This window comes from Oncorhynchus keta, chromosome 19 (assembly GCF_023373465.1).
Source record: "Oncorhynchus keta strain PuntledgeMale-10-30-2019 chromosome 19, Oket_V2, whole genome shotgun sequence".
NCBI lineage: Eukaryota > Metazoa > Chordata > Actinopteri > Salmoniformes > Salmonidae > Oncorhynchus > Oncorhynchus keta.
The window spans coordinates 83,449,149-83,466,237 of NC_068439.1; the positions used below are offsets into that span (position 1 = coordinate 83,449,149).

At 37.8% G+C, this 17,089-nt stretch overlaps 1 protein-coding gene across 1 annotated transcript in view; it reads left to right on the forward strand.

Moving 5' to 3' along the window:
• LOC127909080 (low density lipoprotein receptor adapter protein 1-like) overlaps positions 1-16,628 on the forward strand; it is a 56,908-nt gene extending 40,280 nt beyond the window's left edge. Inside the window, exons 2-3 of the mRNA XM_052468983.1 lie at positions 11,429-11,571; positions 16,512-16,628. Of these exons, the coding sequence (XP_052324943.1) occupies positions 11,429-11,571; positions 16,512-16,628 (260 nt within the window). The remainder of the gene's footprint in view (positions 1-11,428; positions 11,572-16,511) is intronic.
• Positions 16,629-17,089: the final 461 nt, after the last annotated feature.

A 17,089-nucleotide genomic window follows, 5' to 3' on the forward strand; every position in this document is an offset into this window, starting at 1 on the left:
TTAGAGACACAGTGTTATTAGAGACACAGTGTTATTAGAGACACAGTGTTATTAGAGACACAGTGTTATTAGAGAGCCAGTGTTATTAGAGACACAGCGTTAATGAAGACACAGTGTTATTAGAGACACAGTGTTATTAGAGACACAGTGTTATTAGAGACACAGCATTATTAGAGACACAGTGTTATTAGAGACACAGCGTTATTAGAGACACAGCGTTATTAGAGACACAGCGTTAATGAAGACACAGTGTTATTAGAGACACAGTGTTATTAGAGACACAGTGTTATTAGAGACACAGTGTTATTAGAGACACAGCGTTATTAGAGACACAGTGTTATTAGAGACACAGTGTTATTAGAGACACAGTGTTATTAGAGACACAGCGTTATTAGAGACACAGTGTTATTAGAGACACAGTGTTATTAGAGACACAGTGTTATTAGAGACACAGTGTTATTAGAGACACAGTGTTATTAGAGACACAGTGTTATTAGAGACACAGTGTTATTAGAGACACAGTGTTATTAGAGACACAGCGTTATTAGAGACACAGTCGTTATTAGAGACACAGTGTTATAAGAGACACAGTGTTATTAGAGACACAGTGTTATGAGAGACACAGTGTTATTAGAGACACAGCGTTATTAGAGACACAGTGTTATGAGAGACACAGTGTTATGAGAGACACAGTGTTATTACAGACACAGTGTTATTAGAGACACAGCGTTAATGAAGACACAGTGTTATTAGAGACACAGTGTTATTAGAGACACAGTGTTATTACAGACACAGCGTTATTAGAGACACAGCGTTATAAGAGACACAGCGTTATTAGAGACACAGCGTTATTAGAGACACAGTGTTATTAGAGACACAGTGTTATTAGAGACACACACACACACAGTGTTACAGAGGACACACACAGACACAGTGTTATTAGAGACACAGCACACACACAGTGTTATTAGAGACACAAACACACACATTAGAGACACACACAGACACACACACACACACACAGTGTTACAGAGACACACATTTACATTTACATTTAAGTCATTTAGAGACACTCTTATTAGAGACGACTTACAAATTAGTGCATACACCTTATGACAGACCAGTGGAACAGCCAGCTTATCTAAATCTTGTTGGGGGGAAGAGACACAGGGTTATGAGAGACACCCTTACTTACCCTATCCACAGGTACACACACACACACACACACACACACACACACACACACACACACACACACACACACACACACACACACACACACACACACACAGATATCAAATAATGCAGTGCTGTGTTGTTCCATGTCATTTCAGCATACAGGACACTCCTCCCTAAAACTCTGAATCCTTAATTTCTTCCTTCCCTCGCTCCTTCGTTCCCTCGCTCCTTCGCTCCCTCGTTCCTTCTTTCCCTCGCTCCTGCCACTCATCGCATCTGACACATACCCGGGCACGATGACATGGTTATGAAATATGTATGAAACGTCCCTCTTTCATATCTTTTGGGAGGTAAAATATATTTGAAAAGCCTGAAGCACTGTTAAATATTGTGTTTACTGTACTGTATGTGGCCTATTGGAGATACAGTGTATATTTATGATTCTCAACTAGATGGTCCCTAGGAGAGCAAGCGAGGGAGGGAGGGAGGGAGGGAGGGAGAGAGAAAGAGAGAAAGAGAGAGAGAGGAAGGGAGAGGGAGGGAGGTTAGAGAGAGGGAGGGAGGGAGAGAGAGAGAGAGAGAGAGAGAGAGATTGAGAGAGAGATTGAGAGAGAGAGAGAGAGAGAGAGAGAGAGAGAGAGAGAGAGAGAGAGAGAGATGCTAGTGTCAGCTCTTTTGATCTGGTTGGTGGTGTGAACTGAATGCATCCCACTACTCTTCGGGGCTGGTAGGGTTTACGGTGTGTGGGAAGGAGATTATCCGTTGAGCCAGTATATATATAAATATATATATATATATACACACAGAGGTATCAAGGACCTGAACCATTGGTTTATTCTTCTATTGTTTTGTTTCTCACCGTCTCTCGACATTTTACTTTAATAGTGGAAGGTACTAAGCAAGACAACATGTAAACAGACTCAAATGTCCTCTACTATTTTACTATTGGACATTTATCATTTAGAAGTTTAGATGGATCAGGAGGGAGGGATAGAGGATGAGAGAGAGAGGATGAGAGAGAGAGGGTGGGAGAGAGAGAGGGTGGGAGAGAGAGAGAGAGAGAATGAGAGAGAGAGAGAGAGAGAGAAAATAATGAAGAGGGAGGGAGAGAGGAAGAAAAGGAGAGAGTGTAGAAGAGGGATGGGAGGGAAAGATGGGTCGTGAGAGAGAGATGTGGATGTGGGAGGACAGAAAAGAGAGAGGGCGGTAGAGAGGCGTTGTGTGTTCTCACAAACTGCTGGTGTGGCTCTGTGACAGATGTCTCCAATGGTACAGGACAGCATCATGTACGAGCCCTCTACTATCATCTCTCTCTCTCTCTCTCTCTCTCTCTCTCTCTCTCTCTCTCTCTCTCTCTCTCTCGCTCTCGCTCTCTCTCGCTCTCTCTCTCTCTCTCGCTCTCTCTCCCGCTCTCCCGCTCTCTCTCTCTCGCTCTCTCCCACAACAGTTTGGGGAAGGCCCTTTCCTGTTTCAGAATACCAAGGCCCCCGTGCACAAAGTGAGGTCCATACAGAAATGGTTTGTCGAGATCGGTGTGAAAGATTTTGACTGGCCCGCACAGAACCTTAACCCCATCTTTGGGATGAATTGGAACGCAGACTGCGAGCCAGGCCGAATCGCCCAATATCAGTGTCTGAACTCACTAATGTTCTTGTGGCTGAATGGAAGCAAGTCCCTGCAGCAATGTTCCAACATCTAGTGGAAAGCCTTCCCAGAAGAGTGGAGGCTGTTATAGCAGCAATGTTCCAACATCTAGTGGAAAGCCTTCCCAGAAGAGTGGAGGCTGTTATAGCAGCAATGTTCCAACATCTAGTGGAAAGCCTTCCCAGAAGAGTGGAGGCTGTTATAGCAGTAATGTTCCAACATCTAGTGGAAAGCCTTCCCAGAAGAGTGGAGGCTGTTATAGCAGCAATGTTCCAACATCTAGTGGAAAGCCTTCCCAGAAGAGTGGAGGCTGTTATAGCAGCAATGTTCCAACATCTAGTGGAAAGCCTTCCCAGAAGAGTGGAGGCTGTTATAGCAGCAATGTTCCAACATCTAGTGGAAAGTCTTCCCAGAAGAGTGGAGGCTGTTATAGCAGCAATGTTCCAACATCTAGTGGAAAGCCTTCCCCAGAAGAGTGGAGGCTGTGATAGCAGCAATGTTCCAACATCTAGTGGAAAGTCTTCCCAGAAGAGTGGAGGCTGTGATAGCAGCAATGTTCCAACATCTAGTGGAAAGCCTTCCCAGAAGAGTGGAGGCTGTTATAGCAGCAATGTTCCAACATCTAGTGGAAAGCCTTCCCAGAAGAGTGGAGGCTGTTATAGCAGCAATGTTCCAACATCTAGTGGAAAGCCTTCCCAGAAGAGTGGAGGCTGTTATAGCAGCAATGTTCCAACATCTAGTGGAAAGCCTTCCCAGAAGAGTGGAGGCTGTTATAGCAGCAATGTTCCAACATCTAGTGGAAAGCCTTCCCAGAAGAGTGGAGGCTGTTATAGCAGTAATGTTCCAGTGGAAGCCTTCCCAGAGAGTGGAGGCTGTTATAGCAGCAATGTTCCAACATCTAGTGGAAAGCCTTCCCAGAAGAGTGGAGGCTGTTATAGCAGCAATGTTCCAACATCTAGTGGAAAGCCTTCCCAGAAGAGTGGAGGCTGTGATAGCAGCAATGTTCCAACATCTAGTGGAAAGTCTTCCCAGAAGAGTGGAGGCTGTTATAGCAGCAATGTTCCAACATCTAGTGGAAAGCCTTCTCAGAAGAGTGGAGGCTGTTATAGCAGCAATGTTCCAACATCTAGTGGAAAGCCTTCCCAGAAATCTGGAGGCTGTTATAGCAGCAATGTTCCAACATCTAGTGGAAAGTCTTCCCAGAAGAGTGGAGGCTGTGATAGCAGCAATGTTCCAACATCTAGTGGAAAGCCTTCCCAGAAGAGTGGAGGCTGTTATAGCAGCAATGTTCCAACATCTAGTGGAAAGCCTTCCCAGAAATCTGGAGGCTGTTATAGCAGCAATGTTCCAACATCTAGTGGAAAGTCTTCCCAGAAGAGTGGAGGCTGTGATAGCAGCAATGTTCCAACATCTAGTGGAAAGCCTTCCCAGAAGAGTGGAGGCTGTTATAGCAGCAATGTTCCAACATCTAGTGGAAAGCCTTCCCAGAAGAGTGGAGCTGTTATAGCAGCAATGTTCAACATCTAGTGGAAAGCCTTCCCAGAAGAGTGGAGGCTGTTATAGCAGCAATGTTCCAACATCTAGTGGAAAGCCTTCCCAGAAGAGTGGAGGCTGTTATAGCAGCAATGTTCCAACATCTAGTGGAAAGCCTTCCCAGAAGAGTGGAGGCTGTTATAGCAGTAATGTTCCAACATCTAGTGGAAAGCCTTCCCAGAAGAGTGGAGGCTGTTATAGCAGCAATGTTCAACATCTAGTGGAAAGCCTTCCCAGAAGAGTGGAGGCTGTTATAGCAGCAATGTTCAACATCTAGTGGAAAGCCTTCCCAGAAGAGTGGAGGCTGTTATAGCAGTAATGTTCCAACATCTAGTGGAAAGCCTTCCCAGAAGAGTGGAGGCTGTTATAGCAGCAATGTTCCAACATCTAGTGGAAAGCCTTCCCAGAAGAGTGGAGGCTGTTATAGCAGCAATGTTCCAACATCTAGTGGAAAGCCTTCCCAGAAGAGTGATGGCTGTTATAGCAGCAATGTTCCAACATCTAGTGGAAAGCCTTCCCAGAAGAGTGGAGGCTGTTATAGCAGCAATGTTCCAACATCTAGTGGAAAGCCTTCCCAGAAGAGTAGAGGCGGTTATAGCAGCAATGTTCCAACATCTAGTGGAAAGCCTTCCCAGAAGAGTGGAGGCTGTTATAGCAGCAATGTTCCAACATCTAGTGGAAAGCCTTCCCAGAAGAGTGGAGGCTGTTATAGCAGCAATGTTCCAACATCTAGTGGAAAGCCTTCCCAGAAGAGTGGAGGCTGTTATAGCAGCAATGTTCCAACATCTAGTGGAAAGCCTTCCCAGAAGAGTAGAGGCGGTTATAGCAGCAATGTTCCAACATCTAGTGGAAAGCCTTCCCAGAAGAGTGGAGGCTGTTATAGCAGTAATGTTCCAACATCTAGTGGAAAGCCTTCCCAGAAGAGTGGAGGCTGTTATAGCAGTAATGTTCCAACATCTAGTGGAAAGCCTTCCCAGAAGGCTGTTATAGCATCAAAGGGGAGGACCAACTCCATAATAATGGCCGTGATTTTGGAATGAGATGTTCGACAAGCAGGTGTTTCCATACTTTTGATGATGTAGGCTATCTCGAGGAAACCCATTCCACAATATATCTAACCTACATTATCTATTTAGGACAATATATCTAACCTACATTATCTATTTAGGACAATATATCTAACCTACAGTATCTATTTAGGACAATATATCTAACCTACAGTATCTATTTAGGACAATATATCTAACCTACATTATCTATTTAGGACAATATATCTAACCTACATTATCTATTTAGGACAATATATCTAACCTACAGTATCTATTTAGGACAATATATCTAACTTACAGTATCTATTTAGGACAATATATCTAACCTACATTATCTATTTAGGACAATATATCTAACCTACAGTATCTATTTAGGACAATATATCTAACCTACAGTATCTATTTAGGACAATATATCTAACCTACATTATCTATTTAGGACAATATATCTAACCTACAGTATCTATTTAGGACAATATATCTAACCCTCACATTATTTAGACTATTTAGGACAATATATCTAACCTACAGTATCTATTTAACCTACATTATCTATTTAGGACAATATATCTAACCTACTAACCTACAGTATCTATTTAGGACAATATATCTAACCTACAGTATCTATTTAGGACAATATATCTAACCTACAGTATCTATTTAGGACAATATATCTAACCTACATTATCTATTTAGGACAATATATCTAACCTACAGTATCTATTTAGGACAATATATCTAACCTACAGTATCTATTTAGGACAATATATCTAACCTACAGTATCTATTTAGGACAATATATCTAACCTACAGTATCTATTTAGGACAATATATCTAACCTACAGTATCTATTTAGGACAATATATCTAACCTACATTATCTATTTAGGACAATATATCTAACCTACATTATCTATTTAGGACAATATATCTAACCTACATTATCTATTTAGGACAATATATCTAACCTACAGTATCTATTTAGGACAATATATCTAACCTACATTATCTATTTAGGACAATATATCTAACCTACAGTATCTATTTAGGACAATATATCTAACCTACATTATCTATTTAGGACAATATATCTAACCTACAGTATCTATTTAGGACAATATATCTAACCTACAGTATCTATTTAGGACAATATATAACCTACTATCTATTTAGGACAATATATCTAACCTACATTATCTATTTAGGACAATATATCTAACCTACAGTATCTATTTAGGACAATATATCTAACCTACAGTATCTATTTAGGACAATATATCTAACCTACAGTATCTATTTAGGACAATATATCTAACCTACATTATCTATTTAGGACAATATATCTAACCTACAGTATCTATTTAGGACAATATATCTAACCTACAGTATCTAACCTTATCTAGGACAATATATCTAACCTACAGTATCTATTTAGGACAATATATCTAACCTAACAGTATCTATTTAGGACAATATATCTAACCTACATTATCTATTTAGGACAATATATCTAACCTACATTATCTATTTAGGACAATATATCTAACCTACAGTATCTATTTAGGACAATATATCTAACCTACAGTATCGATTTAGGACAATATATCTAACCTACATTATCTATTTAGGACAATATATCTAACCTACATTATCTATTTAGGACAATATATCTAACCTACAGTATCTATTTAGGACAATATATCTAACCTATATTTAGGACAATATACCTACATATCTATTTAGGACAATATATCTAACCTACAGTATCTATTTAGGACAATATATCTAACCTACAGTATCTATTTAGGACAATATATCTAACCTACAGTATCTATTTAGGACAATATATCTAACCTCTAACCTAACCTAGTATCTATTTAGGACAATATATCTAACCTACATTATCTATTTAGGACAATATATCTAACCTACATTATCTATTTAGGACAATATATCTAACCTACAGTATCTATTTAGGACAATATATCTAACCTACAGTATCTATTTAGGACAATATATCTAACCTACAGTATCTATTTAGGACAATATATCTAACCTACAGTATCTATTTAGGACAATATATCTAACCTACATTATCTATTTAGGACAATATATCTAACCTACATATCTATTTAGGACAATATATCTAACCTACAGTATCTATTTAGGACAATATATCTAACCTACAGTATCTATTTAGGACAATATATCTAACCTACAGTATCTATTTAGGACAATATATCTAACCTACAGTATCTATTTAGGACAATATATCTAACCTACATTATCTATTTAGGACAATATATCTAACCTACAGTATCTATTTAGGACAATATATCTAACCTACAGTATCTATTTAGGACAATATATCTAACCTACAGTATCTATTTAGGACAATATATCTAACCTACAGTATCTATTTAGGACAATATATCTAACCTACAGTATCTATTTAGGACAATATATCTAACCTACATTATCTATTTAGGACAATATATCTAACCTACAGTATCTATTTAGGACAATATATCTAACCTACAGTATCTATTTAGGACAATATATCTAACCTACAGTATCTATTTAGGACAATATATCTAACCTACATTATCTATTTAGGACAATATATCTAACCTACAGTATCTAGTTCTATTTAGACAATATATCTAACCTACAGTATCTATTTAGGACAATATATCTAACCTACAGTATCTATTTAGGACAATATATCTAACCTACATTATCTATTTAGGACAATATATCTAACCTACAGTATCTATTTAGGACAATATATCTAACCTACAGTATCTATTTAGGACAATATATCTAACCTACAGTATCTATTTAGGACAATATATCTAACCTACAGTATCTATTTAGGACAATATATCTAACCTACAGTATCTATTTAGGACAATATATCTAACCTACAGTATCTATTTAGGACAATATATCTAACCTACAGTATCTATTTAGGACAATATATCTAACCTACAGTATATCTAACCTACAGTTCTATTTAGGACAATATATCTAACCTACAGTATCTATTTAGGACAATATATCTAACCTACATTATCTATTTAGGACAATATATCTAACCTACAGTATCTATTTAGGACAATATATCTAACCTACAGTATCTATTTAGGACAATATAACCTCTAACCTATTTAGGACAATATATCTCTATTTAGGACAATATATCTAACCTACATTATCTATTTAGGACAATATATCTAACCTACAGTATCTATTTAGGACAATATATCTAACCTACAGTATCTATTTAGGACAATATATCTAACCTACAGTATCTATTTAGGACAATATATCTAACCTTTAGGACAATATATCTATTTAGGACAATATATCTAACCTACAGTATCTATTTAGGACAATATATCTAACCTACATTATCTATTTAGGACAATATATCTAACCTACAGTATCTATTTAGGACAATATATCTAACCTACAGTATCTATTTAGGACAATATATCTAACCTACATTATCTATTTAGGACAATATATCTAACCTACAGTATCTATTTAGGACAATATATCTAACCTACATTATCTATTTAGGACAATATATCTAACCTACAGTATCTATTTAGGACAATATATCTAACCTACAGTATCTATTTAGGACAATATATCTAACCTACAGTATCTATTTAGGACAATATATCTAACCTACAGTATCTATTTAGGACAATATATCTAACCTACATTATCTATTTAGGACAATATATCTAACCTACAGTATCTATTTAGGACAATATATCTAACCTACAGTATCTATTTAGGACAATATATCTAACCTACAGTATCTATTTAGGACAATATATCTAACCTACATTATCTATTTAGGACAATATATCTAACCTACAGTATCTATTTAGGACAATATATCTAACCTACAGTATCTATTTAGGACAATATATCTAACCTACAGTATCTATTTAGGACAATATATCTAACCTACAGTATCTATTTAGGACAATATATCTAACCTACAGTATCTATTTAGGACAATATATCTAACCTACATTATCTATTTAGGACAATATATCTAACCTACAGTATCTATTTAGGACAATATATCTAACCTACAGTATCTATTTAGGACAATATATCTAACCTACAGTATCTATTTAGGACAATATATCTAACCTACAGTATCTATTTAGGACAATATATCTAACCTACAGTATCTATTTAGGACAATATATCTAACCTACATTATCTATTTAGGACAATATATCTAACCTACAGTATCTATTTAGGACAATATATCTAACCTACAGTATCTATTTAGGACAATATATCTAACCTACAGTATCTATTTAGGACAATATATCTAACCTACAGTATCTATTTAGGACAATATATCTAACCTACAGTATCTATTTAGGACAATATATCTAACCTACATTATCTATTTAGGACAATATATCTAACCTACAGTATCTATTTAGGACAATATATCTAACCTACAGTATCTATTTAGGACAATATATCTAACCTACATTATCTATTTAGGACAATATATCTAACCTACAGTATCTATTTAGGACAATATATCTAACCTACAGTATCTATTTAGGACAATATATCTAACCTACATTATCTATTTAGGACAATATATCTAACCTACAGTATCTATTTAGGACAATATATCTAACCTACAGTATCTATTTAGGACAATATATCTAACCTACAGTATCTATTTAGGACAATATATCTAACCTACAGTATCTATTTAGGACAATATATCTAACCTACAGTATCTATTTAGGACAATATATCTAACCTACATTATCTATTTAGGACAATATATCTAACCTACATTATCTATTTAGGACAATATATCTAACCTACAGTATCTATTTAGGACAATATATCTAACCTACAGTATCTATTTAGGACAATATATCTAACCTACAGTATCTATTTAGGACAATATATCTAACCTACAGTATCTATTTAGGACAATATATCTAACCTACAGTATCTATTTAGGACAATATATCTAACCTACAGTATCTATTTAGGACAATATATCTAACCTACAGTATCTATTTAGGACAATATATCTAACCTACATTATCTATTTAGGACAATATATCTAACCTACAGTATCTATTTAGGACAATATATCTAACCTACAGTATCTATTTAGGACAATATATCTAACCTACAGTATCTATTTAGGACAATATATCTAACCTACAGTATCTATTTAGGACAATATATCTAACCTACAGTATCTATTTAGGACAATATATCTAACCTACATTATCTATTTAGGACAATATATCTAACCTACATTATCTATTTAGGACAATATATCTAACCTACAGTATCTATTTAGGACAATATATCTAACCTACAGTATCTATTTAGGACAATATATCTAACCTACAGTATCTATTTAGGACAATATATCTAACCTACAGTATCTATTTAGGACAATATATCTAACCTACAGTATCTATTTAGGACAATATATCTAACCTACAGTATCTATTTAGGACAATATATCTAACCTACAGTATCTATTTAGGACAATATATCTAACCTACAGTATCTATTTAGGACAATATATCTAACCTACAGTATCTATTTAGGACAATATATCTAACCTACAGTATCTATTTAGGACAATATATCTAACCTACAGTATCTATTTAGGACAATATATCTAACCTACAGTATCTATTTAGGACAATATATCTAACCTACAGTATCTATTTAGGACAATATATCTAACCTACAGTATCTATTTAGGACAATATATCTAACCTACAGTATCTATTTAGGACAATATATCTAACCTACATTATCTATTTAGGACAATATATCTAACCTACAGTATCTATTTAGGAGAAGCAGTACTTTGGACATTTTGGACATTTTGGACATTTTGGACATTTTGCCCGATTTACAAATGAGCCTTTCAGCCTTTCATCCAATCACATCTTACTAATTGTGCACCTGTTGTGTTTTCTGTCCAATCAGAGCTGCCGGAGAACTGGACAGACACCAAGGAGACCCTATTGGAAGGGATGGTCTTCCAGGTCAAGTACCTGGGGATGACTCTGGTGGGACAGCCTAAAGGAGAAGACATGGCCGCTGCAGCTATACACAGGATAGTCTCTACGGTGAGTCAGGGTGTGTGTGTGTGTGTGTGTGTGTGTGTGTGTGTGTGTGTGTGTGTGTGTGTGTGTGTGTGTGTGTGTGTGTGTGTGTGTGTGTGTGTGCTCAGCAGAGTAGTATGATAGTCTAGTTTATTCACGAAGAAAGATTCACACGGTCTACTCTTTATTATTAAATTAAATCTTGCGTTGTTTTGATCCATTGACTCATGATCTTAATCAGTTAATCAGGAGTCAGTTTCCATCAGTGTGTGTACATGTTTTCTTACCTGTGTGGGCTCTTACCTTACCTTACCTTACCTTACCTTTCTCCTTCCAGGGGTTTTCTTTATTTTTTACTATTTTCTACATTCTAGAATAATAGTGAAGATATCAGAACTATGAATAAACACACATTGAATCATTGGGGCGGCAGCGTAGCCTAGTGGTTAGAGTGTCGGACTAGTAACCGGAAGGTTGCGAGTTCAAACCCCCGAGCTGACAAGGTACAAATCTGTCGTTCTGCCCCTGAACAGGCAGTTAACCCACTGTTCCCAGGCCGTTAAAATAAGAATATGTTCTTAACTGACTTGCCTGGTTAAATAAAGGTAAAATAAAAAAAAAAAAAAAAAAAAAAGAATGTAGTAACCAAAAATAAAAAGTGTTGAACAAATCTAGATATTTCAGATTTCTTCAAATAGCCACCCTTTGCCATGATGACAGTTTGCACACGTTTGGCATTCTCTCAACCAGCTTCATGAGGTAGTCACCTGGATTGCATTTCAATTCACAGGTGTGCCTTAATTTGTGGAATTTCTTTCCTTCTTAATGCGTTTGAGCCAATCAGTTGTGTTGTCACAAGGTAGGGCTGGTATACAGAAGTTAGCCCTCTTTGGTAAAATACCATATTATGGCAAGAACAGCACAAACAAGCAAATAGAAACAACAGTCCATCATTACTTTAAGACATGAAGGTCTGTCAATCTGGAACATTTCAAGAGCTTTGAACATTTCTTGAACTGTAGTCGCAAAAACCATCAAGCGCTGTGATGAAACTGTCTCTCATGAGGACCACCACAGGAATGGAAGACCCAGAGTTACCTCTGCTGCAGAGGATACGTTCATTAGAGTTAACTGTCTCTCATGAAGACCGCCACAGGAAAGGAAGACCCAGAGTTACCTCTGCTGCAGAGGATACATTCATTAGAGTTACCAGCCTTAGAAATTACAGCCCAAATAAATGCTTCACAGAGTTCAACTAAAGACACATCTTAACATCAACTGTTCAGAGGACACTGTGTGAATCAAGCCTTCATGGTCGAATTGCTGTAAAGAAACCCCTACTATAGGACACCAATAAGAAGAAGAGACTTGCTTGGGCCAAGAAACACGAGCAATGGACATTAGACCAGGGGAAATTTGTCCTTTGGTCTGATGAATCCACATTTGAGATTTTTGGTTCCAACCACCGTGTCTTTGTGAGACGCAGAGTAGGTGAATGGATGATCTCCGCATGTGTATTTCCCACCGTGAAGCATGGAGGAGGAGGTGTTATGGTGTGGGGGTGCTTTACTGGTGACATTTATTTAGAATTCAATGCACACTTAACCAGCATGGCTACCACAGCATTACGCCTTCCCATCTGGTTTGCTCTTAGTGGGACTATCATTTGGACAATGACCCAACACACCTCTAGGCTGTGCAGAGTAAAGGAAAAGCAGCCTATAAGTGCTCAGCATATGTGGGAACTCCTTCAAGACAGTAGACGAAGCATTCCAGGTGAAGCTGGTTGAGATTATGCCAAAAGTGTACAAAGCTGTCATCAAGGCAAAGGGCGGCTATTTGAAGAATCTCAAATATAAAATATATTTTTAATTGTTTAACACTTATTTGGGTACTACATGATTCCATATGTGTAATTACATAGTTTGATGTCTTCACTAATATTCTACAATTTAGAAAATAGTAACAATAAATAAATAAAAACCCTGGAATGAAAAAACATTTCTAAAACATTTGAAGTCGGAAGTTTACATACACCTTAGCCAAATACATTTAAACTCAGATTTTCACAATTGTAAACATTTAATCCTAGTAACAAATCCCTGTTTTAGGTCAGTTAGGATCACTACATTATTTTAAGAATGTGAAATGTCAGAATAATAGGAGAGAGAATTATTTATTTCAGCTTTTATTTCTTTCATCACATTCCCAGTGGTTCAGACGTTTACATACACTCAATTAGTATTTGGTATCATTGCCTTTAAACTGTTTAACTTAGCTCAAACTTTTTCAGGTAGCCTTCCACAAGCCTCCCACAATATGTTGGGTGAATTTTGGCCCATTCCTCCTGACAGAGCTGGTGTAACTGAGTCAGGTTTGTAGGCCTCCTTGCTCGCACACGGTTTTTCAGTTCTGCCCACATATGTTCTATTGGATTGAGGTCAGGGCTTTGTCATGGTCACTCCAATACCTTGACTTTGTTGCCCTTAAGCCATTTTGCCACAACTTTGGAAGTACGCTTGGGGTCATTGTCCATTTGGAAGACCCATTTATGACCAAGCTTTAACTTCCTGACAGAAGTCTTGAGATGTTGCTTAAATATAATGTTCCTACCTCATGATGCCATCTATTTTATGAAGTGCACCAGTCCCTCCTGCAGCAAAGCACCCCCACAACATGATGCTGCCACCCCTGTGCTTCACGGTTGGGATGTTGTTCTTCGGCTTGCAAGCCTCCCCCTTTTTCCTCCAAACATAACGATGGTCATTATGGCCAAACAGTTCTATTTTTGTTTCATCAGACCAGAGGACATTTCTCCAAAAAGTACGATCTTTTTCCCCATGTGCAGTTGCAAAAAGTAGTCTGGCTTTTTTTATGGCGGTTTTGGAGCAGTGGCTTCTTCCTTGCTGAGCAGCCTTTCAGGTTATATCGATATAGGACTCGTTTTACTGTGGATATATATACTGTACATTTCTACCTGTTTCCTCCAGCATCTTCACAAGGTCCTTTGCTGTTGTTCTGGGATTGATCTGCACTTTTCGCACCAAAGTACGTTCATCTCTAGGAGACAGTACGTGTCTCCTTCCTGAGCGGTATGATGGCTGTGTGGTCCCATGGTGTTTATACTTGCATACTATTGTTTGTACAGATGAACGTGGTACCTTCAGGCGTTTGGAAATTGCTCCCAAGGATGAACCAGACTTGTGGAGGTCTACCATTACTTTTCTGAAGTCTTGGCTGATTTCTTTTGATTTTCCTAATACATCCACAGGTACACCTCCAATTGACTCAAATTATGTCAATTAGCAAGACGCTTCTAAAGTCATGACATCATTTTCTGGAATTTTCCAAGCTGTTTAAAGGCAAAGTAATCTTAGTGTATGTAAACTTCTGATGCACTGGAATTGTGATACAGTGAATTATAAGTGAAATAACCTGTCTGTAAACAATTGTTGGAAAAATTACTTGTGTCATGCTCAAAGTAGTGTCAGGTGGAGCAGCACAGAGAGCAAGAGCAGACTCAGAGCAGAAATCAGGGATGAATGAACCAAGATATGTATTGTAACAGGGAGAGATTAAGTGCATTTCCAGGGATGTTCGGATGATTTGTAGGAAACCAGATGTGGAGGCTGAGGTTGGAGATGGGAAACAGGTCCGGAGGACGGGAATCCAAGGGAGTAAAGAGGATCCAGAAGGTAGCAGGGTGGTGAGATGTGGAACAGGAGACAGGAACCAGAGTCAGAGCGGCAAAACTGTAGTTACGGGATCTTAAATAAGGATACAGGATCTTAAATAATAACAAATAGCTAGAAGCTTCTAGAAGACTGACTGAACGGAGATGACGATCTGGCAGAGTGGAAGTGGCACGACTGAGTATTTGTAGAGGTCTTGATTATGGAACAGGTTGCAGCTGGTGGGGAACTGCTCTGTCTCCAAGACACCGGATGTCCACTAGGGGGTGTGGCAGGACTGAGTATTTGTAGAGGTCTTGATTATGGAACAGGTTGCAGCTGGTGGGGAACTGCTCTGTCTCCAAGACACCGGATGTCCACTAGGGGGTGTGGCAGGAGCAGATGTGACAAGTAGGTGTCCTAACCGACGTGCCAAAACTATACTTTGTGAATAAATCATTTGTGGAGTGGTTGAATAACGAGTTTTAACGACTCCAACCTAAGTGTATGTAAACTACCGACTTCAACTGTAAACATAGAAAGGCCACCGTAGGCAGACATGGCTCTCAAGAGAAGACACGCTATGTGCCCACTGCCCAGAAAATGAGGTGGAAACTGAGCTGCACTTTCTAACCTCCTGTCCAATGTATGACTATATTAGAGAGACACGTTTCCCTCATATTACACAGATCCACAAAGAATTTGAAAACAAACCCGATTTTGATAAACTCCCAAATCTACTGGGTGAAATTCCACAGTGTTCCATCACAGTAGCAAGATTTGTGACCTGTTGCCACAAGAAAAGGTCAACCAGTGAAGAATAAACACCAAATACAACCAATATTTACTTTAACCATTTGTACATCGTTACAACACTGTATATAGACATAATATGACATAATATGAAATGTCTTTATTCTTTTGGAACTTCTGCATGTGTAATGTTTTTTATTGTTTATTTCACTTTTGTATATTTGATTTTTAACTTTATTTAACCAGTTAAGAACATATTCTTATTTTCAATGACGGCCTGGGAACAGATTTGTACCTTGTCAGCTCGGGGGTTTGAACTCGCAACCTTCCGGTTACTAGTCCAACACTCTAACCACTAGGCTACTCTGCCGCCCCATATTATCTACTTCACTTGCTTTGGCAATGTTAACATATGTTTCCCATGCCAATAAAGCCCCTTGATTTGAATTGAGAATTTATATAGGTAATAGGATACCATTGTTGACGTTTCTATCAGCTGATAAATCTATTTTAAAACTGTTGTGTGTTTCCTATCCATAGGCCCGGGCAAGTGCTAAGAAGTTCCGTAAGGTGACCTTGACCATCTCTCCTAAGGGAATCATCATCACAGACACAGAGACACAGGACCTCATAGAGAATGTGTCCATCTATAGGTAAACAATATGACATCATAATGACCTCATAGAGAATGTGTCCATCTATAGGTAAACAATATGACATCATAATGACCGTCTAGAGAACCGCTCCGTATATAGAGGTAAATAATGACGTCATAATGACCGTCTAGAGAACCGCTCCGTATATAGAGGTAAATAATGACCGTCTAGAGAACCGCTCTGTATATAGAGGTAAATAATGACCGTCTAGAGAACCGCTCCGTATACAGGTAAATAATGACCGTCTAGAGAACCGCTCTGTATATAGAGGTAAATAATGACGTCATAATGACCGTCTAGAGAACCGCTCCGTATACAGGTAAATAATGACATCATAATGACCGTCTAGAGAACCGCTCCGTATATAGAGGTAAATAATGACGTCATAATGACCGTCTAGAGAACCGCTCCGTATACAGGTAAATAATGACATCATAATGACCGTCTAGAGAACCGCTCTGT